The sequence below is a fragment of the Callithrix jacchus genome, chromosome 3 (genome assembly GCF_049354715.1).
Source record: "Callithrix jacchus isolate 240 chromosome 3, calJac240_pri, whole genome shotgun sequence".
NCBI classification, from domain to species: domain Eukaryota; kingdom Metazoa; phylum Chordata; class Mammalia; order Primates; family Cebidae; genus Callithrix; species Callithrix jacchus.
In genome coordinates, this window is record NC_133504.1 from 129,078,350 (window position 1) to 129,102,129 (window position 23,780).

Genomic DNA, 23,780 nt, shown 5'->3' on the forward strand with positions numbered 1-23,780 from the left:
ATGGGGTGCAGCCCTTACTGCCTAATCACCTTTTAAGGGTCTCACTTCTTAATAACAGTTACAATGGCAATTAAATTTCAACGTGATTTTGGAGCAGACAAACATTCAAATCATAGCAGGGGTAAGAGGAGATTCTTGCTAAACTATTTGATAGTATTCTTTGTAAAATCAGGTTAGGGTAATCAGATATCATCTGGGGGGAAGTGGAGAATAAGCACTTTGATCAGATATTGAAGGTGATCAGATATCACCAGCAAGGGATTCTTACTAAAGAGACTCAATAGGATTCTAGCTAAAACTGGACAAAGATAGACATGGAAGCCTAAGGTCAAAGCCGAGTTAACAAAAGGGATCAGAGGAGCCTAATGTTTGGTCAAGGTCAGAGTCTTTGTATTCATCCATGTAACCACTACAACAATCAAGATATAGGACATTTCCATCTCTACAGGTTTCTCATGCTCCTCTGCCATTAAACTTCTCCAACATTCTGCATCTGGGAACCACAAATGTGATTTATTTCTTAATGATTAGTGTTGTCTCAACCATATTGTATCCAGCATCTTTCACTCAGCATATGTGTAAAATTCATCCATATTGTCGTGTGAAGTTTGTTTGTTTTATTGCTGAGAAGTATTTTGACTGATAGATAAATATGACACAATTTGTTAGGAGGGGAAATATTGGGTCCTGTGATGAGTATTTGTTTAGACTCATAATAAATAATAAATTACTACTGTTTTCCAAAGTGGTTGTATCATTTTATATTCCATTAGCAAAGTCTAAATGCTCTAATTGCTTCATATTCTTGCCAACACTTACTATTTTCTTATTTATTTATTTATTTATTGAGACAGGGTCTTACTCTATCACCCAGGATGGAGTGCAGTGGTGTAATCAGGGCTCACTGCAGCCCTCTCCTCCCCAGGCTCAGGCATTCTTTCCACTTCAGCTCCCTAAATAGTTGGGACTACAGGCACGTGCCACCATGCCCTGCTAATTTTTAAAAATTTTTGTAGAGATGTCTCAATTGACCATAGTATTTGTGAGTCTACTTTTGGACACTGTGTTCTGATCTGTTCATATATTTGTCTTACTTTACATAAATATCACACTGTCTTGATACTATAAGTTTGTAATAAGTCCTGAAACCAGGTAATGCTAGTCCTCCAAAAGTTTCTTGTTTTCCAAAATTGTTTTGGCTATCATATATCCACTACATTTTCTTGTAAATTTCCATTCACACTGTGAATTTCTGTTTAAAAGCACTCTGAGGTTTTGATTAGGATTGTTTCAAATCTATAGATGAAATTAGGTAGAATTGACATCAATATTGCCCAATGCTCTCTACACTTTTTGTTGCTAAATTCCACTCATCTCAATCCACAATTTGTTATCATCAGTATAAAAGGAACTGCCTTCAGAAGCATTATATTTCTTTGATAATTATTGAAGTTTTTTAAAAATTTTATTGTAGTAAAAATTTGAACATGAGATTTACCCTCAACAAAATGTTAAGTGCAGAATACAGTTTCATTAACAGTAGCACAATACTGTACAGCAGATCTCTAGAACTTATTCCTCTTGCAGAACTAAAACGTTATACCTGTTGAACAGCAACTCCCCATTTCCCTTTATCCACAGTCCCTGGCAACCATCATTTTACTCTCTGTTTCCATGAGTTTGAGTATTTTAGATACTTCAAAGAAGTGGAATCATGCAGTACAGTATTTATCCTTCTCTGACTGATTTATTTCACTTAGCATAAAGTCCTCCAGGTTCATTCATGTTGTTACATATGGCAACATTTCCTTTTTTTTTTTTTCTTAAAGACACAGTCTCCCCTCTGTGGCCTAGGCTGGAGTGCAGTGGTGCAATCTTGGCTCACTACAACCTCTGCCTCCCAGGCTCAACTGATTTTCATGTCAGCCTCATGAGTGGCTCGGATTACAGGTATGTGTTACCATACCAGGCTAATTTTTGTATTTTTAGTAGAGATGGGGTTTCGCCATGTTGGCCAGGCTGATCTCACATTCCTGGCGTCTAGCCTCTAGTGTTCAGCCTGCCTTGGCCTCCCAAAGTGCTGGGATTGTAGGCATGAGCCACCATGGCTGGCCGATTTTCTTCTTTTTTAAGACTGAATAGTATTCAATTGAATGTATATGGGATTACACACCTGTAATCATGTACAGTGCTGTACATTACATGCCTGTAAAAATCCCAGCACTTTGGGATTTTTGGCTGCTGAGAGACAGAGCTGAAATTTGTACCCAGGTCATGACGACTGCAAAGCTTACTCTCTTAATCACTACACAAAAGCTTCAGACCAATGTTCAACACATCTAGAGTTCATCCTTTATAACATCAACAACTTTTCCTCTTTTCTAACATGACTTAATTAAAAACCACATTTTTTACAGGTATGCTCTTAGTTTTACATAAACTTGTTTCAGTTTATTTTTCAAAACAGGGTCTCACTCTGTTGCCCGGGCTGGAGTGCAGGGACGCAAACATTTCTCACTGCAGCCTTAACCTCCCGGGCTCAAGCAATCCTCCCACCTCGACTCCCAGAGAAGTTGGGACTACAGGTGTGCACCACCACACGCAGCTAATTTTTAAAATTTTTTGTAGAGATGGGTTTTCACCAGGGTGCCCAAGCTTGTCTTAAAACTCCTGAGCCCAAGTGATCCACCTGCCTCTGCCTCCCAAAGTGCTGGAATTACAGGCATGTGTCAATGCAGCTGGCCCTATCAATTCATTTTAATAGCAAAGATGCAAATATGGAATTCTATTTACATTTAAAATTACTCCTTAGTTCTAATAGGACAAATATAGAATCAGCAAAAATGGCATTTTGATATCTTCTAAATTACTTGGCTGGTTTCTTTTGCTCTTCCTTATAAAAATTATTAAAGGAAATTCAAATATACAAAAAAGCAGAGAAGAGAGTATAATATCTACTTATGTGTGTGTAAATCAAAAGGTATCTGAGGCAAGTCTCAATCAATTTAGAAAACTTATTTTGCCAAGGTTAAGAAAGAGCCCATGACTGCCTCAGGCTGTCCTGATGATACATGCCCAAGGTGGTCCTGTGCAGCTTTGTTTTACATTTTAGGGACACATAAGACATCAATGAACATATGGAAAATGGCTGGCGCAGTGGCTCACGCCTGTAATCCCAGCACTTTGGGAGGCTGAAGCAGAGGCTCACGCCTGTAATCCCAGCACTATGTCAGGAGTTTGAGACCAGCCTAGCCAACATGGTGAAACCTTGTTGCTACTAAAGATAACAAAAAATTAGCCAGGCATGGTAGTACATACCTGTAACCCCAACTACTCAGGAGGCTGAAGCAGGAGACTCATCTGAACCTAGGAGGCAGAGGTTGCCTAGGACATATGTAGCTAAACACAAGTGGTTGCATTCTTTTGAGTTTCTGATTAGCTTTTCACTGAATGCACAATTTATAGGAATAGTCCCTCATGCCTTAGCCTGGCTTAGTGAAACAATAGGGCAGAGGAAGCCATCAGATATACAGTCATCTCACGTGAGCAAAGGGATGACTGAATTCTGTCTGTCCTTTGTCCATAAGGAATTTCCCTGCGGGCAAATTGTGAGGGAGGTGTGTAGTTACCTATTGAGAAATAGAATAGGAGGCAGGTTCGGCCTTTGCAATTTCCAGCTTGACTTCCTCCTCTGGCTTAGTGATTTTGGGGAGATTTTCCTTTCACATATGTATTGCTCAGCTTCAACAATTATTAATTCATGAGTAGACTTGTTTAATCTATTCTCCCACCCACATCCCTACACCTGCCACCAGTTTATTTTGATAAATCCCAGATACTGTATAATTTCATTTGCAAATATTTATTATTATAATTACTGAGACTGAGTGTAGCTCTGTTGCCCTGGCTGGAGTGCAAGTGGCACAATCTTAGCTCACTGCAACCTCTGCCTCCCAGGTTTAAGCAACTCTCCTGTCTCAGACTTCCCAGTAGCTGGGACTACAGGCACCTGCTACCATGCCTGGCTAATTTTTGTATTTTCAGTAGACACAGGGTTTCACACCGTCTGGTCAGTTGGTCTCAAACTCCTGACCTAAGGTGATCCACTCGCTTTGGCTTCCCAAAGTGCTGGGATTACAGGTGTGAGCCACCGATTCTGGCCTGCAAATATTTTCATATGAATCATGAAATTATAAAAAATCTTTCAAAAAACATACCCTATTACAACTAATAATACAAATAGCAATTCCTCAGGATCATCAGCTATTCAGTATTTAGCGCGCACGCGCTTGTGTGTGATATATCCAAATTAGTGTTCAATTAAAGTCCTAGAAACGGGCCAGTCCTGGTGGCTCCACACCTATAATCCCAGCACTTTGGGAGGGCTGCTGGAGCCCAGGAGTTCAAGACCAGCCTGGGCAACATGACTAACCCCATCTCCACAAAAAATGCAAAAAATGTGCCGGGTGTGCTGGAGCATACTTGTAGTTCCAGCTAGCCGGGAGGCTAAGGTGGGAGGATCACTTGAGCCCAAGGTTGCAGTGAGCCATCATCATCATACTGCAATCAAGCCGTGGTGAGACCAAGTCTCAAAAAAAAAAAAAAAAAAAAAAAAGGTACCACGTTCTACATTTACCTTTCTCTGAACAAGCTATTAGTTGTCAGTTTGTCTTCATATCACGAGGTTACCTTTTTTCACATTTTTCTTTCCGTTATAACTTAGTTATAGTGCAGTGAAGCAAAATCAGATTTTCTTACGTTGGACAATGATTCTTAGGCAAGTTTCTCTTACAGATTTACTACACTATGTAGTTATGTATTTATTGGTCACTTCCGTAGTTTCAATTCCTCAATGGTCTACTTAAATCAATTGTTTGCCCCAGGGCCTTGATACATGTTCAAATTTGTTGTTAATTACAAAGATGTATTGGATATAATTCTTTCCACAATTAAAACCAAAACTAGGCCGTAGGCGTGGTTCACTCTGTAACCCCAGCACTTTGGGAGGCAGAGGAGGGCGGATCACGATGTCAAGAGATAAAGATCATCCTGGCCAACACGACGTCTCTACTAAAAATATAAAAATTAGCCGAGTGCATTTGCGTGTGCCTGTAGTCCCAGCTACTTGGGAGGCTGAGACAGGAGAATCGCTTGAACCCAGGAGGCGGAGGTTGCAGTGAGCCGAGATCCTGCCACTGCACTCCAGCCAGGGCAACAGAGCGAGACTCCATCTCAAATACACAAAACAAAACAAAAAACTAGTAGGCGTTTGCAACTACAAATGAACAGGTTGCACGCAGCACTGCTTTTGGGTAACCCAAAGTTGGGACCCCAACTAAGAAAATACCACGGGTAAATTCGCCCAGACTGTTTCTAAATAAGATGCCAATTTCCTGAACTGAATCAGAAGTACTCTAGAGCGACTCTAGCTAAGGCCTGTCAGGTCCTCCACTAGGGGTTTCCCGTAAGAAAACTGCCCAATCTGGGTAAAGGCAGCATAGCAGAAACTCCACAAACAACCTGGGAAACCTAATCTCTGCATAAGACTCCTTCCAGGTACAAGTGAGCTGAGGGCAGCAAGGCGACGTGCTGACGTCATGTCACGTTCTCTTGGACGTCCCGCCTCCCCGCCCCTCTCCGCACTGTGACGTTGCCAGAGAGGAACGAAGCGTAAACAGCGCAGGGCATTTCGGGAGCGGGATTGTTTCTCGCAGGAAGCAGGCTCCATTTTAGCGCCGCCCGCCGTCGCCATCTGTTTCCCTTCCCTCCCCCATACCCTCGCCCGTATCTGAGCCCTAACGAGAAGGCTGGCCCTAGGCCTCTGGAGGCTGGAGTGAAAGGAAGGAAGGGAGAAAGGGAGTAAGCGGGAAGAGTCGAGAAGGGTGAGTGTTAGGAGGCCAGGTGCGAGGCGCGCAGCCGGGCGGACGGACCGACGGACCGGCCCGTGCCTCTGCTGCCGCGGCTGCGGCGTCCGCGCGAGTCGCGTCTAAGCGGCGGCGGCGGCAGCGGCGGAAACCGGAGGGGAGCAATGGCGGCCGACAGTCGGGAGGAGAAAGGTTAGTGCGGAGAAAGGTGACGGGCGGAGGCGGGGCTGGGGCTCGGGAGCGGGGTGATGGAGCGGTGGTCTTCGTTGAGGGGAGGGGCGGGAGTGGGGGGTGGGGTTGGTAAGGTTAGCTTGCCTCTCGAGGAGCCGGTCGACCCCACCGACACACTGGGACTTACTGACGGAGACCAGGCCTGCCCTTTCGTCCTCGGTCTCCATATGGCCTAGCACTTCATCTCGCGTAGGGTTTTTCTTTCATCCGGATTTCACGCTTGACTTTCCGTTTAGCTGTCCTGGGCGCGGCTGAGAGGGGGCCTTTCTGAGTTGCAGGCTCCTAGTTTTATTTCCTGGTAGGATCATGGGGATGTAATGCGTATTTTCAGGACAGCTATTTCTGTTAGGCTAAAATTTGAAAACCCCTAATGCCGCGATCAACACTTGTAGTGTGGTAAGTGAGCATGTTTAAGATTAAAGTGGCGCTGGCAGATTATACATCTCGAGAAATAGCTGCAGGTAACTTCTGACTGTTCCTGTGAAATAAGCAAAGTGAATTACCCGTTTTGTTCCTCGAATACTTATTTTGGTAAAACATCGTACTTGGAAAAACGGATACTACTTAGTTTGGAAAGATAACCATGTGACTTAGGCTGGCACAGAAATCCTGGGTTTATGCTAAAAAAACGTGTGTAGCTCCCAGAGGTTACAATCAGAAACAAATGGGTTCAAGTTATAGAGAGTTGGAGGGGTAAATTTTAGTGAAATGTAGTGAGAACTGATGTTGCTAAAATGGAGAGATATACTGAGCTCCCAAGCCCTAGATGTTAATGTAGGTCGTGGATCAATATCTGTTTGGAGAGTGATCTAGATTAAATGCTACTTTAAGATCTTTTTCAACCCTAAGATTAACATAATAGTCTTGGGAAGATCATAGTTAAAAATATGACCACAGTCACTTTTCTGTATCGCACAGATCTCTTCCGTGTGGCTAATCGATTTGGGAGATTCGTGTGGGGGTTTGTTAAGTGCGCTTTAGAGTCAAGTTACATTAGGCCTGTGATCCTTTTTCTTAATTTTTCTGGTTTCTACATCAGGAGAGTCTTCACGCTTCAGTGAACTGCCCTAGGATAGGGACAAGCTTGGGAAGTGGAGTGGGTGGGAATATGTTTAAAAAATCTCCCTTGGCTTTTTTTTTTTTTTTTTTTTTTTAAGAAATCCAGAAGGAATGTGAACTTAGGGTTGCATGGTGTTAGTGAGTAAAGGAAACTGCTTTTAATTAGGTAGCTCAGTTATTAAAATAGATTATCTTGATTAGTATTCAGCAAACATCTGATTGTCTTTATAATTTACGAGTTGTTGATACTGGAGTCTGTAGTGGTTTTAATAGGAGAAATGAACCAAACACAAAAGTGAGTAACATTCAGTACTTCTCAAGAATTCATTGTCTAAAATGAAAATATTTACAAGTCATTCATAGGGTAGACCTAGTAATGCACATTGGAGAAGAAAAGTAGATGATTTTAAAAGTTTTGCTTTGGAAATGATTTAGTGATGATAGTGCAATACAAATACATAAACTCTATAGCAGCTATAATTGGGAAGTAGTAATGTCACCTATTGGCAATATATGGGATACATTTCCCCACTTTTGATAAGGTGTTTTGCCTCACATTTGCTTTTTATTTTTTTATTTAGAATTTTTTATTTAAAAACTTTTATATAGGTCCTTTACAGTTTAGAACAAAGATTGTTTCTGGGCTACATGAAGAACTAGCACATACCTACTGAAATTGTTTATTTCGTTTTGGGAGAGTTCTATATAACCTACAGGTCGTATCATTTACTTGATCAACATACAGCTAGCTTTATAGTTAGAGTTAGAATCAATACTTGGCTCTTCCTGTCTTAAAGAAAAGTGGGACTGGAAGTACTTTATTGTCTTACATGAAATAGGAAATTATAAGGATAAACCCTATAAAAATCTCAGTCTGTCACAAATGTTAAGTTCCTTCTCAAATGATTCCATTATTACAGAACAGTCAAAAGCCTTGGTGATAGAGTTCTTCAGTTACGAGGTTTTTGAGCCTGATCTGGGTAATAAAGACATTAATTTCTATAATCATTCAATAATAATGCTTCTATAATACTCAATACTTACAAGCTGAAGCCTATGTAACTGGACAGATTGCTAGCTCCCTGTGATTCCTGTGGTGATTATTTGCCTAAGAAACTGGATTTGAAAGGGGCCATTAATGAGTAAAGTAAGGGTTACTTTGAACACTGGCACTGCCATATCTGCATAGTTGATCTACCCGAGACAGTTACTAAATGACTAATGGCAGGTAGCATATGCAGTGCAGATAAATGTTGACCAGAGGGACGATTGGCTTCCCAGGCAGGATGGAGTGGGATGGTACGTAATTTCATCACACTACTTAGGACAGCGCACAATTTAAAACTTACAAATTGATGTGTTTCTGCAATTTTCCATTTTTATATTTTTGGACAGTGATTGACTTGGTTGATTGGGGGTAACTGAAACCCTCAAAAGCAAAGCCTTGGATAAGCGAGGGATTACTGTATGTATACACGCAGTTGTTGAGACAGAGTCTCTTGTCACCAGCCTGGAGTGCAGTTGGGCAGTCACAGCTCACTGCAGCCTCAACCTCACAGTGCTCAAGTGATCCTCCCATCTCAGCCCCCCTAGTAGCTGGAACTACAGGTGTGTGCCAACATGCCCAGCTAATTGTTTTTACTTTCACTGGAGACAGGGTCTCCCTGTGTTGCGCAGGATTGTTCCAAACTCCTGGGCTTAAGCAGTCTGCCTGCCTTAACCTCCCAAAGTGCTGTAATTACAGGTGTGAGCCCCTGTACCCAGCCATTATACATACACAGTTACATGATACATGCGTGCGCGCGCGCACACACACGGAGTCCTGCCATTTAACAATGAAGATGGGCATTGTTAGGTGGTTTCGTTGTGTTATAGTGTATTTATTTACACAAACTTAAATGGTATAACTTACTACATATCTAGGCTATATGGTATAGCCTGTTGTCCCTAGGCAGCAAATCTGTACAGCATGCTACTGTACTGAACCTGTAGGCAGTTGTAACAATGGGAAATATTTGTGTTTCTAAACATCAAAATGGTAAAGATAGGCATTATAATCTTAATGTAACCACTGTCATTCATATATGCATTTTATCATTGACCAAAATGTAGTTATGTGGCACCTGATGACTGTGTACATACCATGACCCTCACTATAGTAATTTCTTAGGATAAAGTTGCCTTTCCTGGTTTGGGCTCTGTAAGGCATAGAGTATGTAATTGATATTCCAATGTATTTATTTTACCTATAATAGAAGTAAGGTAGAAAATTTAAAATGCTTTCCTTGCACTTAAAGTGTATGTTTTTTGGAAGACAGGGATTTTGGATGGGAAATCTTAAGTTTTTTAACTTTATTTAGAGGAATGACAATTTTGAATGACAAAAAAAGCTGAGAAACTGGTCTAAATGTACAGCGTACATTGCAAGATAATAGAAGGGAAGGTTCTAGTAATCTTATTCCTTTGCCAAATCTAACTAAAATTATATTAAATGAAGTAAAATAAAACATAATGTATTTTGGTACCATGTGTTAGAAAACAAAATATATATACATATTTCACTTTTCTTTCTTTAAATACTAAATCTTAGTCTGATGCTGGAACCTTACGTATTAATAAATAGTACTGTCTTCTGACCCATAAGCTTCTGCAGTAAAAAATGACTGTCCTAGCTAAAGGTTAATTTTCTATCCTGATATCCCTGGAGTTAAGGTTTGCGATCGTAATGTTGAAGAATATGAAGATTATGGTAAATTTTAAGTTTCCATGTTTACCTAAAATAAAAATCCCCACTCAAGCAACAAACAGCTAGCTTTGTTATTTCTGACATCTTGTCAGTTTTTGAACAGGCTTTAAAAATAATGATGATTTATTTTATTTTGGTTGTGGGGGGAGACAGGGTCTTACTCTGTTGCCTAGAGTAAGTGCAGTAGTGTAATAAGGGCTTACTGCAGCCTCGACCTCCCAGACTCAGGTGATTCTCCCACTTCAGCCTTCTCAGTAGCTGAGACTGTAGGTATAGGTGCGCACCACTAATTTTTGTATTTTTTAGAGGTGGTGTTTCATCATTTGGCCCAGGCTGTTTTAAAACTCTTGAGCTCAAGTGATCCGCCCACCTTGGCCTCCCAAAGTGCTGGGATTACAAATGTGAACCACAGTGCCCGACCTGTTACTCTTTTTATGTCCTTGTTTACTTCTCCTATCCTGGAATCTGTACCTTTACCTCAAAACTCAGTTTGCTAATAGTTTGTGATTATAATATTAATGCAAAATATTCACAGATGATTGTACTTTCACCAAAGAATCTAGCAGCCAACTGTTTTATTTTTAATTGAGGCAACACCTAAAAGTCAGGCAATTCCAAATACAAATCTGGGTGTCAGAGTCCTCTTGAAAATGTGGAAGATCTGACAATACAGTGCTTGCAACAGTCAAGGAAGTTAATCTGCTAGAGTTGAGTAGGATTGTCCCCTTTAGCTTTCCTCTTCTTTTGCAAGTTATTAGGTCCTGTATGCTAAACTAGGGTCTGATGTCCCTGTGCCTTAGTGTATTGAACTGAGCCTTCGGTTGTTTTGAAGTTTAAGATCAGTGTTATGTGGGGTTGCAGATATGTGTGCATGCTAGAATCTGGCAGTTAAAGTACTTGCTTAATTCAATAGGTAATAGTGTCTTTTTTTTTTTTTTTTAAAAGAGAAACCATGCTCTTTGCTCAGGTAGTAATAGTCAATACACTGATTCACCTTATACCAACCCAGACTGTCTCATGCAAAACTTTGACATTTGTACCTTCTCTGTGTCTTAACAGAGGACTGTCAGGATTGCTCCAGCTCGTTGTTTTCAGGTGAAAATCTGGACCTCTAGTAATCAAATAGTATTTTTTTAAGTGGGTGTTCATATTTAATCCTTAAAATTTTTTAAAATAGCATTCAAGAGCTGAGTTTATCCTATAGACTGCTAGTGTATAACGTTTGGATGGATTTGAATTTTAGCTCTAAATGTAAATACTGTTTAATGTAGGATTCTTTCATTAAGCTTATTGGTTGCACGGGCACATTATTTTTGTGACATTTTAACTTTGAAACAAAAGTATAGATTTTAACTTGAGGTCAGGAAGTTCAAGACTAGCCTGGTCAACATGACAAAACTCTGTCTCTAGTAAAAATACAAAACTTAGCTGGACATGGTGGCAGGTGCCTGTAGTTCAGCTGCTCAGGAGTCAGAGGCAGGGAGAATTGCTTGAACCCGGGAGGCACAGGTTGCAATAAGTTGAGATCATGCCACTGTACTCCATCCAGCCTGGGCAACAGAGTGAGACTATGTCTCAAAAAAAAAAAAATTTATTTTTTTTTTTAGAGATTTTTAAAAGTGATTTTTAAGGCCAGGCATGGTGGCTCATGCCTGTAATCCCAGCACTTTGGGAGGCCGAGGAGGGTGGATCCACCTGAAGGTCAGGAGTTGAAGACCAGTCTGGCCACCATGGCAAAACCCTGTCTGTACTTAAGCCGGGAATGGTGTGGTGGGTGACTGTAATCCTAGCTACTCGGGAGGCTGAGGCAGGAGAATCACTTGAACCTGGGAGGGGGAGGTTGCAGTAATCCCAGATTGTGCCACTGCACTCCAGCCTGGGTGACAAGAGCAAGACTGTCTCAGGAAAAAAAAAAAAAGAGTCTGTGTAGTTCTCTATATAGACATCTAAAAAATGATTTCAGTGTGAAGTGTTATAGGTCATAGAAATTAGGATTTTTATAGTGCATGGATTGTATGTTTACAGACCTTTTCTTAACCTGGCATTTGTAATCTTTGTTTACTGTTATTCTTGGGTTGGGATGCTACGGTCAAACTATTGTGAAGTAATTGAAAGTGTACATATCTCTATATAGAATATCAATAATGTTTAAATTTCAGGACAAAGGAAATGGTTGCTTAATACAATAGGTAATAGTATGGTTTTTTGTTTTGAAATGGTTAAAAACATTTCAGGTAGGTTAGAGTCATTCTAGAACTAGTGAATATTACTTTATATCTTAAAAGGATATGCCAGTGATAATTACACTCTTTAACAGCAGTAGCTTGTGAGAGTACTGAAGTGTTTCTTTTATAATTAATTCATTCTACATTTTTAAAATTAGTTAAAATCTATACAAAATGTACTCTTTCAAGTCAAGTGAAGGATATGGCCAGAGGAAGCAGCTTACTTTAGCTTTATAACCTAATACTATAAGCTTTAACATTGACCTGTTTAAATCAGTTTTTTTATTATTAAAATTGCAGCTCACATATATAATTAAAGTCTTCACCATTAAAACTATATGTAGTAGTTTTGGAAACATCTGTATTATTACATATGATACTTTGTTAACTGTGATTGAAGTATGTGTTCCCTCTCTTTGAACCAAGGTAAACTTTTGTGATGCCTCTATGAATAAAATACTATAAAAGTGTTGCTGTGTTTCTACCTGGTCCTTTCTCTGTTAGGACATACACATTTAGAGTCCTGAACTACTATGTAAGAGGTCTGCCTACTCTGTGACTGCCATCGTAAAGAGTAATCACACAGAGAGAAATGCTGGAGAAGCTCCAACTCTGAATCTTACCAGCCTAGGCATCAGCCAGACTTGTCAATGAACAGACCTTCAAATGATTTCAGCCCCAGCCCTAGCCCCATTTGCAGCTGCCTGAGAGACCCAGACTGAGCCCCAGAACCATGAGTCATAATGAAAAATGTTGATGTTTTAAGTCAAGTTTTAGGGTGATCATTTTATACAGCAGTAATTAAAACATGTATGTATATACCATACCTGTTTTGAAGAAGGGATTTTGTTTTGTGTTCTGGACCATATTTTATTTATACGTATCATGTAACCTAGTCATTAGCAGAAGGGTTGGGGCGGGCAGGATTTATTCAAGTCTGATAGTGATAAGGAAGGGAGGGTCTTATAGGTTGAAAAACTCGTCAGAAGATTCAAATGTCCTCCTTTTCCTTTCCCCAAAACTGAACTTTTTATTCTGAGTTCCTCTTATCAGAGGTGAAGAATCTTGAACTCAGAAAGACCGGGAATTTCCTGATACCTGCATTTCTTAACCTCCAAGACTTTTTCCCCTGCATATCATATTCCAGTATATATATAAAGAGTTTCAATGATGGAGAAAAGTAACTTAAAATTTGGTTCTTTATATTATGTCAGGGATTGGCAAAACTCTTTGTAAAGGGCCAGATGGGCTTTGTGGTTCTAACTATGTTTTCTGACATAGTCTGCTTTTTTCTTTCTTGTTGTTGTTAATAAACACCTTAAAAATGTAAAAACCATTCTTGCAGGCCTTTCAAAACAGGCAATGGGCTACATTTATCCTGTAAGTTTTAGTTTGCCAGTTTGCGGTAAAACCATACAGTTAGCTTATTGATGTCATAGACTGTAATACAGATAAAAGTGTTTATAAATGAAGATGTTATAGTTGATTTTAAATATTCCAGTAAATTTTAAATGTTGTAAAGTTAAAGATACAGAGCTTTCTGGTGCGCTAATTTGAAATATATGTTCTAGTATGTATGGCGTTTTAACATTTTGCATTTGTGTTCTTTACACTTTGTATAAAGGTGCTTTTAATGTTCCCCATCTAACGTAACTAAATTTGTAAAGTAGGAACTTCATACTAATATCCGCCTGTTATTAGACGAGTGTATTTGGTCAACTCAAACATTTGAGCTTCTGTTTCTTTATCTGGAAAGTAATGAATGATTAAACATGCCTTATTTTATATGATTTGTACATATGATATGTAAAAATGATAAAAGTTTTGAAGTGACAAAGTGTTTTTAAAAAAGTAAGCATTGGTTAATATTTGTTGTCTTGAAAAAGATTGTAGGTGTTTTCTAAAAATATAACCAATGTCTGAATTTGAATTTGTTAAAACTTTTTTAAATAGACCCCTTTTGCTAGGAAAACCAGGATGTAAGTGTCTTTGAAACTCTAATTTATTTAAATTAACATTCTGCAAATTCTTGCATTCTGTATTAAATTTAGCATGTCTAAAGTATGTAAATGTTTGTGGTTTGAGGGTGCTATTTCGAATTAAGATCTAGTGATTTTATGAAAAGATTTCTATAGCATTTTATTTCATTGTGATCGTCTTAAGTTTTTTTTTTTTTTTTTTTTTTTTTTTGCCTTCTACAAATATATTTTATTCTGTGAAGACCTGTTGGATCTACTTTTTACTGATTAGAGAGCTTTGACCCAGTACTTACTAAACATCTGTAAAATGTGGACTGCCTCTATCAAACTATTTTTTATTTTTATTTATAATGTAGAGTCCAGAAATAGTGTTTGCCACCATTCAGATCTTGAAGGAGTTCTGTCTTAGCAAAAACATGAATCTAGATGATGAGAGAAGCTTTTTTGTTTTGACGTATCTTGATTTTAAATAATATGTTTTGAAAGTAAACAAAACTAAAAACCCAAATAGTATGTTTTCATTTTAGAAAAATGCTAAGGTACATGTCAGCATTGTACCACTCAACATAATAAATTTTGCTATTCCAGACGCAGTAATTTTCAGATATCTTTAGAGACTGTGTCTCCAAATATAAAGGAAAATGTTATCTTTTCCATTTCCTGTGTAACGTTCTCTTCTTATCGTTTGTATTAACTGTTCTCTTCAGTCACTGATTTCTTTCTCACTTTGGGGAAAATTTGAATCTCATCTAACCTATTTATAGCCCCCAAGTTAATTAATAGACCTTGCTATAATTCAAGTGGGTTTTGTTTCTTTTTTTTTCTGGAGCCACAAATAAAATTGTTCTGTCTTACCAGTTTTCATGGCTTTACACTTCTCCTTTGCCACATCTTAAGTTTGGAAAGATTTTTTTGACACTGGAATAGTTAATGTTTAAACGTTTACTTTGAGCGTTGGTACATTATTTTAAAATTTAAAGTGGTATTTGCATGTATTTCTAAGATTCTTGGACAAGGTGGAGGTGAGGAAAAAACAGTTTTATGCTTTCATGATCATGGAATATGTCAATATAGTCATAGTTGCCTTCTCTGAATAAGTTTTATACTTTTACAGTCCATACTAGCAGGATGCCAACTTTTTATTATATAGTACATTGATAATTTTTTCATTTAACTTTCATTTTGACAATTTCAGATAAGCATAACAGCTACAAGTGTAGTGTGAAGAATTTTCTTTTTCTCTCTAACCACATTCTGCAAATGTTAACATTTTGTCACATTTATCCCTCATTCTGTATGTTGTGTGTGTGTGTATGTGCACACTTTTTTTCCTGAACCATTTGCAAGTTGCAGATGTGATACATCTTTGTCCCTAAATACTTAAATATGTATTTTATAAAATAAGGACTTTCTTTGACTTAACCATCGTACAGTCAGAATTAAAAAAATAACATTGATACTCTGATCTACAAACTTTATTCAGATTTCACCAGTTTTTTCTATGATGTCTAATATTATAGGCTGTGTTCACTTATCATGCCTCTCTAGTCTTATTTCTTATTCTTTGTTTCATGACAGTGACATATTTGGATACCCTTTAATTTTTGTTTGTCTGATGTTTCCTCATATAGGTTCAGCTTTTCCATTTTGCATATAACATTAAAAAGCATTGTTCTGTTCTAAGAGCATTGTAACAAGAGGTCCATCATGTTGATTTGTCCCATTACTGATGATGTTAACTTTGATTATCTGGTTAATTTGACCTGTGCGACACTTCTCCACTGTAAAGTTGTTTTCCCTTTGTAATCATGGAGAGTACACATTTTTGGTAAATGTGTATTTATAAGTTGTACATATGTATTTCTATACTAATTTATTGTGCATATTTTAAAACCATCACAAAAGTTTGAAATTAAAGAATAAGGTAAAAGTAGAGACATTTTTACACTTCTTCTTATACTCCAGTATATCTTTTCATGCCCTCTGAGTTGTATACTCCTGGGAGTATATCTCACTCTTATTGCCCAGGCTTAAGTGCAGTAGTGTGATCTTAGCTTACTGCAACCTCTACCTCCCAGGTTCAAGTGATTCTTATATCTAGTCTCCCGAATAGCTGGGGTTACAGGCATGTGGCACCACGCCCTGCTAATTTTTGTATTTTTAGCAGAGATGGGGTTTTGCCATTTTGGCCAAGCTGGTCTCGAACTCCTGGCCGCAAGTGATTGGCCTGCCTCAGCCTCCCAAAGTGCTGGGATTACAGGCATGCGCCACTGCGCCTGGCCAGTTCTTTACCCTGTATTGTTTTATAGAAGTTAATCTTATGTGTTGATCCTAGTAAAAGCTCCTAGGCATTTGTTGTATCACAGTAAGTACTTAAAAATACATGCTTAATAATAGTTATTTTCCCTATTATTTTCTAATTTCTTTTGCAGATGGAGAACTTAATGTTCTAGATGATATTTTGACTGAAGTACCAGAACAGGATGATGAACTGTATAATCCAGAGAGTGAACAAGATAAAAATGAAAAAAAGGGTATGTAAGAGTTCTACTATTTTTGTTGAAATAACAGCATAAATAGAGGAGATTCAATTTCTTAAGAAACGACTGTGCTTGTTTGTACTTGTTCCTTAAGGCAGTTAACACTAAATGCACATAACAAACTGGCATCCATATGAATTGGGGTAATCTGTTTTTTTCTAATACATGAAACTTCTCAAATACATGGATTTATTCCAGTAGTTGAAAGCTATGTTTTCTTTCTGGAGCAGAAATATTTCAGAAGACTTTTAAAGAAATAAGGCCTTTTCCCCCTTCCTGATATATATTATTGTTCATCTTTGGTGAAATAAATGGAATGCTACAAATACTTCTGTGTTTTTTTACATTATTTTAAAGGATCAAAAAGAAAAAGTGATCGAATGGAATCTACTGATACCAAGCGACAAAAGCCTTCTGTCCATTCAAGACAACTGGTTTCTAAGCCACTGAGCTCATCTGTTAGCAATAACAAAAGAATAGTCAGTACAAAAGGAAAGTCAGTCACAGAGTATAAAAATGAGGAATATCAAAGATCTGAAAGAAACAAGCGTCTAGATGCTGATCGGAAAATTCGTCTATCGAGTAGTGCCTCTAGAGAACCTTATAAGAATCAACCTGAAAAAACCTGTCTCCGGAAAAGGGATCCTGAAAGGAGGGCCAAATCCCCTACGCCAGATGGTTCTGAGGTAGTAAAATGTTATTGCAGATATAAAACAGAAAGCCATTCGTTTTGAGGCTTTAGAACTGTTTATTCACCCTGACCTTGTCTTTTATATGACTGCTGATTCCCTTTTTCTTTAAACATCAGAGAATTGGGCTTGAAGTGGATAGACGTGCAAGCAGATCCAGCCAGTCTTCTAAGGAAGAGGTGAACTCTGAAGAATATGGCTCTGATCATGAGACTGGCAGCAGTGGTTCTTCTGATGAACAAGGTAACAACACTGAGAATGAGGAGGAAGGAGTGGAAGAAGATGTGGAGGAAGATGAAGAGGTAGAAGAAGATGCAGAAGAAGATGAAGAGGTGGATGAAGATGGAGAGGAGGAAGAGGAAGAGGAAGAGGAGGAAGAAGAGGAGGAGGAGGAAGAGGAAGAAGAAGAATATGAACAGGATGAGAGAGACCAGAAAGAGGAGGGAAATGATTATGACACTCGAAGTGAGGCCAGTGACTCTGGCTCGGAATCTGTTTCCTTCACAGATGGGTCCGTCAGATCTGGTTCAGGCACAGATGGATCAGGTACTACTTTTTATATGTAAAAGTTTCTCTTAAAAAATACTTGATAGGTTTCGGTCTTGAAAATGTTTAAATTATAAAATTGTTGAGGAGATGGGGGATATTAATAGGATTGTCTTGTGATCGTTTATATACTGTTGAATGTTATAAATACATTTGAATACTCTTGGATAAGAGTTGCATATTTAGTAAGGTCATTTCCTAGCTACAAATTGGTTGTGTTGTAAATGGACACAAGTCCCTTTGTTTCTATATAAGGAAATATATTTCAGATTTTGGTGTTGTAAATTCTTAGATTTTCATACCAGTCAGCAGTTTATTTAAACACTGATGTACTTGAAGTATATTGATATGAAACCTGTTCACTGGGTGTTATAATATTTTCTTAGTAAAATGCCCCTAGATTTTCATTATATGGCTGGAGAATCAAATTATTTCTTTTTTCCCTGGGAGCACAGACTTTTTTTCTAATTCTGTGTCTGTCAGTTAACTGGCTGAGACAGGGTCTACAAGAGGGCTAGGGTGTAAGATATAAGATGGAGATGAAGACTATAAATAAAATTCTTCTGGAAAAATTAGGTAAGAGCTGTCTTGAGTCATTTCTTCAATGCTACATATTCTGCCTCTTTATTCCTATGAGACAGAAATGTATGACTGTTAGGTAGTTGGAGGCACTAGGCTTAGGGCAACCTTTCTTGGGTTAGGGTACAGCAAGGAAAGGTCAGGGTATTTACAGAGCACTGTATGATGATTATAATCTCATGGCTGTCTTATGTAAAGATGCTACCAGATTGCTACATAAGCAGAATGTGCGAAACATAAGAAAATTACTATTCTTTTGAAATTCGTTTACAGTTTCATTATTATAGAACTTTATCATTTATAATAGTACATTGTTATGTATATAATATAGAAGAGTACTTCAGTTGCCAATCACTAGACGATAACTGGCCATCTGCTCTACCTATACCATATACAGATATATATATTTCTACTATATACATTATACTATATATTTATACTTTATAGTATTTATACTATTTACAGTATAGGGAGAGCAGATGACCAGTTATTTGCCTAGTGATTGGCAACTGAAGTGCTTTCAACCTTTTGTTCACTAGGATTCTAGGTTTGGGAGTTAAGATAGCCTTTTCAAGGGAGGCAGAGTTAAACTGAATAGATAAGTAGTTGGATTTGTTATAAAAACTTGTGGAATCTTTCCTTCTGTGCTTCCATCATGCCTTTTGCAAACTGAAAGGATGTATTTTTTTTCTTTTTTTTTTTTTTTAACAGTCTGTCTCTGTCACCCAGGCAGGAGTGCAGTAGCGTGATCTCAACTCACTGCAACCTCTGCTTACTGAGTTCAAGCGATACTCCTGCCTCAGCCTCCTGAGTAGCTGGAATTACAGGCATACGCCACAATGTCTGGCTAGTTTTATATTTTTAGTAGAGACGGAGTTTCACCATGTTGGTCAGACTGGTCTCTAACCTCTGACCTTGAGTGATCCACCCACCTCAGCCTCCCAAAGTGCTGCAATTACAGGCATGAGCCACAGCCACCTGGCTAGGATATATATTTTTTATAATTTAGGATAATGGATAGAGAAGAAATACTTCCCATTAGCAATAAGTGTTGAAAGTTCATTTATTGTGGAGAATGTGTGAAACCACTCCCATGGGTAGGGAACGTTTTGTTACAGTATCTTCTTTTTGGTATCTCTGTTATTTTTTAGACTTTAATATTTTTATTGTTTACATTAAACAAAGGGGACTTATTTAAATGAATAGGATCAGAAATCTGCTTTTTTTGTTTATTTATTTGTTTTTGAGACAGAGTCTCACTCTGTCACCCAGGCTGGAGTGCGATGGCACGATCTCCACTCATTGCAACTTCTGCCTCCAGGGTTCAAGCAATTTTCCTACCTCAGCCTCCCGAGGAGCTGGGATTACAGGCACGTGCCACCATGCCTGGCTAATTTTTGTATTTTAAATAGAGATAGGGGTTCACCATGTTGGCCAGGCTGATCTCAAACTCCTGACCTCATGAGCCACCCGCCTCCACCTCCCAAAGTGCTGAGCCACTGCGCCCGGCCCAGAAATCTGCATTTTTAACAGTCTCCTAGATGATGATCATAGTAAGATAACTTGATTAATATACTTTGTCTTTGTGGAGAAATTTCAAATTAAATGGTAACTGTAGTTTTATAATAAATACTGATCTCAAAACTGTTAATAGACCAGGTTTGTTCTAAATGAGATATATGCAATGTGGAACATGCTTTAGGTACTGTATTTACTATGGAGGAAATTATTTTTCATACAATAGTTTATGAAAGAGTAATGGGTTGGTTTTGGAAATCCTTGATTAGGAGATGTCAGTTTTTAAATAAAAGTGACCACAGTTTAGTTTCTGTGTCATGAGTTTTCTAGACTCCAGTTTATTTTACCTTGTTCTCAGAATTTTTGGTAACTTTATAAAAGCGACAGGCTGATTCATAGAGCTTTATTTATTAGATGATTTTTATTGTTCTTTTGACCTAAGAGTAATAGTTGGGGGAGGTGGCCATAAACTTAAGAGCAGTGGGAGTTACTCATACAAAAATGAAAATTCCTTGGAGATTTCTCATGCTAATGCTAGATTTAGCATTATATAGAAACAATTGAGTAGGATCTTCTGCTTCTGTTATTTTCCCTGCATTATCTCAGAGATCTTTTTAGTAATTTTTTTATTATTATTGTTTTTGTCTTTATATAGAAACAAGGTCTTGCTATGTTGCCCAGGCTGTTCTTGAACTTCTGAGCTCAAGTGATCCGCCCGCCTCAACCTCCCAAAGTGCTGGGATTACAGGTCCCAGTCACTGTGCCAGGCCCTTTTTAGTACTTGGACCATAAAATAATCTATTTTAACAGCAATAAGAGATACATTACACTCAGTCTGATCCATTCATAATGCTTAGACTCCTGAAAGAAATATCCATGGAGGAAAAATTAGAAGAAATATGTCAGAACTTTTTAAAGAAATAATGAAAAAAGCTCCCAAAAGCAGTTGAAACTGTAGTTGTGTTTCAAAAATACTTGTGAAGTATTGTTTCTACTTGCTCAAGCCAGAGGACCTGCCTTTGAGTCTAGGTTCTACCACTCAGGAACTATGGGACCCTAGTCTAGTTGCCTAGCCACCTGTCTAATCCAAGGTTTCTTCATCTGTAATGAGAGTATCTTGTGAACTTGTTCTGAGGATTAAGGGAGAGAGTACTTAAAGCTTTTTAAATAGTTGTCATTATATAGTAGGTTATTCTATACACTATCACTGATTATTCTTTTTCAGCTTTCCATTGTTTTTGTAAAAATAAATATATGCATTTTTTCTCTAAGCTGAAAAGCGAAAGGAGCTTATCATGATATAATTAAGATAGCAATAAACAGGAGAGCCGAATTCCATTTCAGTCCTCACTTATATGTTTATAAAGTTCCAGATTAAGCTTAGGACTGCTTTCTTAAATAACAGGTAATCCAAACCTTTTCTATTTACTGAAAATTTTCAGTTTTCTTACAGAAGTACACAGGCTACCATTAAAATTGTAGGGGTAAATTTTAAATTAAATTTGAAAATAAGAGCAGTAATTCAGGGAGGAAATGGCTAAGAAGAATGAAATGGAAAACACAAAAACAAGCAATTGCAACCACAAGGGAATCACTAATTATGGTATATATATTGTTTTCCAGTTGTAAAGCTCTGGGTTCCAGGGTTCATCAGACTTCTTAAGATAGAATCAGAATTGGAATTGTAATGAAGAATGGTAGTGGAGTTTAAAAAAAATAAGGACTTAAGACAGTGTTACCTGGTGCATAGAAAGGACACAGTTTTGAAAGAAATTGTTTTTACTTTGCAGATTTTTCCCTCTCTTGGAAAACTTTATTCAAGTCCACCTATATATGGCAATTAAGGACCTGATTTTGCAGTTACTTCATGTGTTTTTATTTGACTGAAATTGATGAGAGAAGCAAGATGCCCTTACTTGTTAGACAGTGTTTTTGAAATAAAACATTCTTCTGAGGAAATTGAGGGATCAGAAGAGAGGAGCACAGTCTAATATAAGGGCTGTGCAAAAATTAGACACGTAATGATATATTCTTGTTTGATTACTTCTCTTAGTTCCTGTATCGTATTTAAAAAAAAAAAAAAAAACTCTTGTTTGGTTCTTTTTAGATGAGAAAAAGAAGGAAAGGAAGAGAGCTAGAGGCATATCTCCAATTGTTTTTGATAGAAGTGGAAGCTCTGCATCAGAGTCATATGCAGGTATTCTCATTTTACTTGTATTTGTGATCGTATCTGACTGATTCTAATGTAATCTGCTTTAGAAAGTGTGTGGAGGCTGTAGTTTAGTGTGAACTTGTTGATGTCCATTAGTACTGATTTTTGGCATGTTCAGTGTAATAATTCTAGAGAAAACTAAGCTTTTTCTTATTATTTTAATCCTGTTCTGTTACTGCTTAAGTGGAATTTTCACTTTTTTTTTCTTGGAAGATGATGATTCAGTGACTAGTTTTCTGAGTGGGAAACTGTTCAAATATACATACTTTTTAAAAAATCCAAACAACCAAAAAGCAAAACACTCGTACACATTGAGAAGTTCTTTTGTGTGTGTGGGTGCGCCAGGAAGAATAATTTGTCTTGAATGAGAATTTTATGTGACAAGACTGTAGAAATTTTGTCTTATCTCTATTAAAGCTCAATCTGAACAAATGTACTTTGGCTAAATACAGGTTCAGAAAAGAAGCATGAGAAATTATCATCTTCCGTTCGTGCTGTCCGAAAAGGTATCATTTAAATTTGAAATTGTTTTCATTGCATGCCCTGCCTAGTCATTATTTTGCCTTATTGGTTCTCCATTAATAGCTGCTTTTAATGTAGTAATGTTCCGATATATTACATGAAGAAAAAATAATATCTTACATAGAATGCTCTGTGTCTGCTTCTTACTATGTATCTTTTAGGATAATACCAAACATTTCAGAATATTTTAGTTTTTGGACAAAATGGGATGGTGTGTGTGTATGTGTGTGTGTGTATGTTATAGATGGATGTGTATAAATATGTATGTATGTAGCATAATGGTCTGTTACCACTCTTGAATCTGATTAAGAAAATCTATAAAACTCGGTAACTGTTTTCATACTTAAATGTGGATTTGATATATCGGAACATCACTAGGTTAGGTTTAACTTCTTGCAATATGTTGGTTGTCTTTTCTTACCTTTGCTTTATTACATGTTGTGGCTTAGCCTTCCAGGTTGAATGGGTGATTGTTGCTCTTTAAAAGTTCAGCTGGGTTGTGGAGGGCTAATTTCAGTTAGTATAGTTTTGACCCCTTTGTGTGATAATGGCCTGTGGTTAATCAATTTGGGTTTCTTTTTTTCAGATCAAACCAGTAAACTCAAATATGTGCTTCAAGATGCAAGATTTTTCCTCATAAAGAGTAACAACCATGAGAATGTGTCTCTTGCCAAAGCTAAGGTATTAGCATCAGTTCTGTTGAAACTATCCTAATACTAAAATTTTTAAATGGGAAAGTAGACTTGTTTTACATCGAGTAGCATAAGGTACTATGATTTTCATTAGTTTTAAAGATCTACATTCCAGTTGCCACTTAGGATCTGGTTTGTAGTCAGTCAACCTACTTGTGATTTGAGTTTTCCTTCATGTTTTTTTTTTTAAGATGATTTTAGGAGTCAGAATATTAAATGTTGAGGGCTATACAGTTTAACTTTTTGCTGTAAAAGATACTTTTTCTGTACTAAGTGGCTTGTTTATTGTGCTAACACTTCTAAAATATCTGTAGGTAGCCAGATTTTTTTTATGTTGATGCTTGATTTATACTTTGAGGTTGTTTTTCAAATTATTCT

At 37.6% G+C, this 23,780-nt stretch overlaps 1 protein-coding gene across 4 annotated transcripts in view; it reads left to right on the forward strand.

Annotated features, from left to right (window-relative positions):
- Window positions 1-5,686: 5,686 nt before the first annotated feature.
- YTHDC1 (YTH N6-methyladenosine RNA binding protein C1) overlaps window positions 5,687-23,780 on the forward strand; it is a 36,131-nt gene continuing 18,037 nt past the window's right edge. For 2 of the 4 annotated variants that reach the window (XM_035293624.3, XM_003732494.5), the window contains exons 1-7: window positions 5,687-6,056; window positions 16,537-16,638; window positions 17,002-17,330; window positions 17,453-17,879; window positions 22,084-22,173; window positions 22,641-22,694; window positions 23,297-23,391. In XM_035293624.3, coding sequence (XP_035149515.1) covers window positions 6,029-6,056; window positions 16,537-16,638; window positions 17,002-17,330; window positions 17,453-17,879; window positions 22,084-22,173; window positions 22,641-22,694; window positions 23,297-23,391 — 1,125 coding nt within the window. In that variant the 5' untranslated portion in view covers window positions 5,687-6,028. The remainder of the gene's footprint in view (window positions 6,057-16,536; window positions 16,639-17,001; window positions 17,331-17,452; window positions 17,880-22,083; window positions 22,174-22,640; window positions 22,695-23,296; window positions 23,392-23,780) is intronic. The other 2 variants (XM_035293625.3, XM_035293626.3) reach the window with 1 other exon arrangement.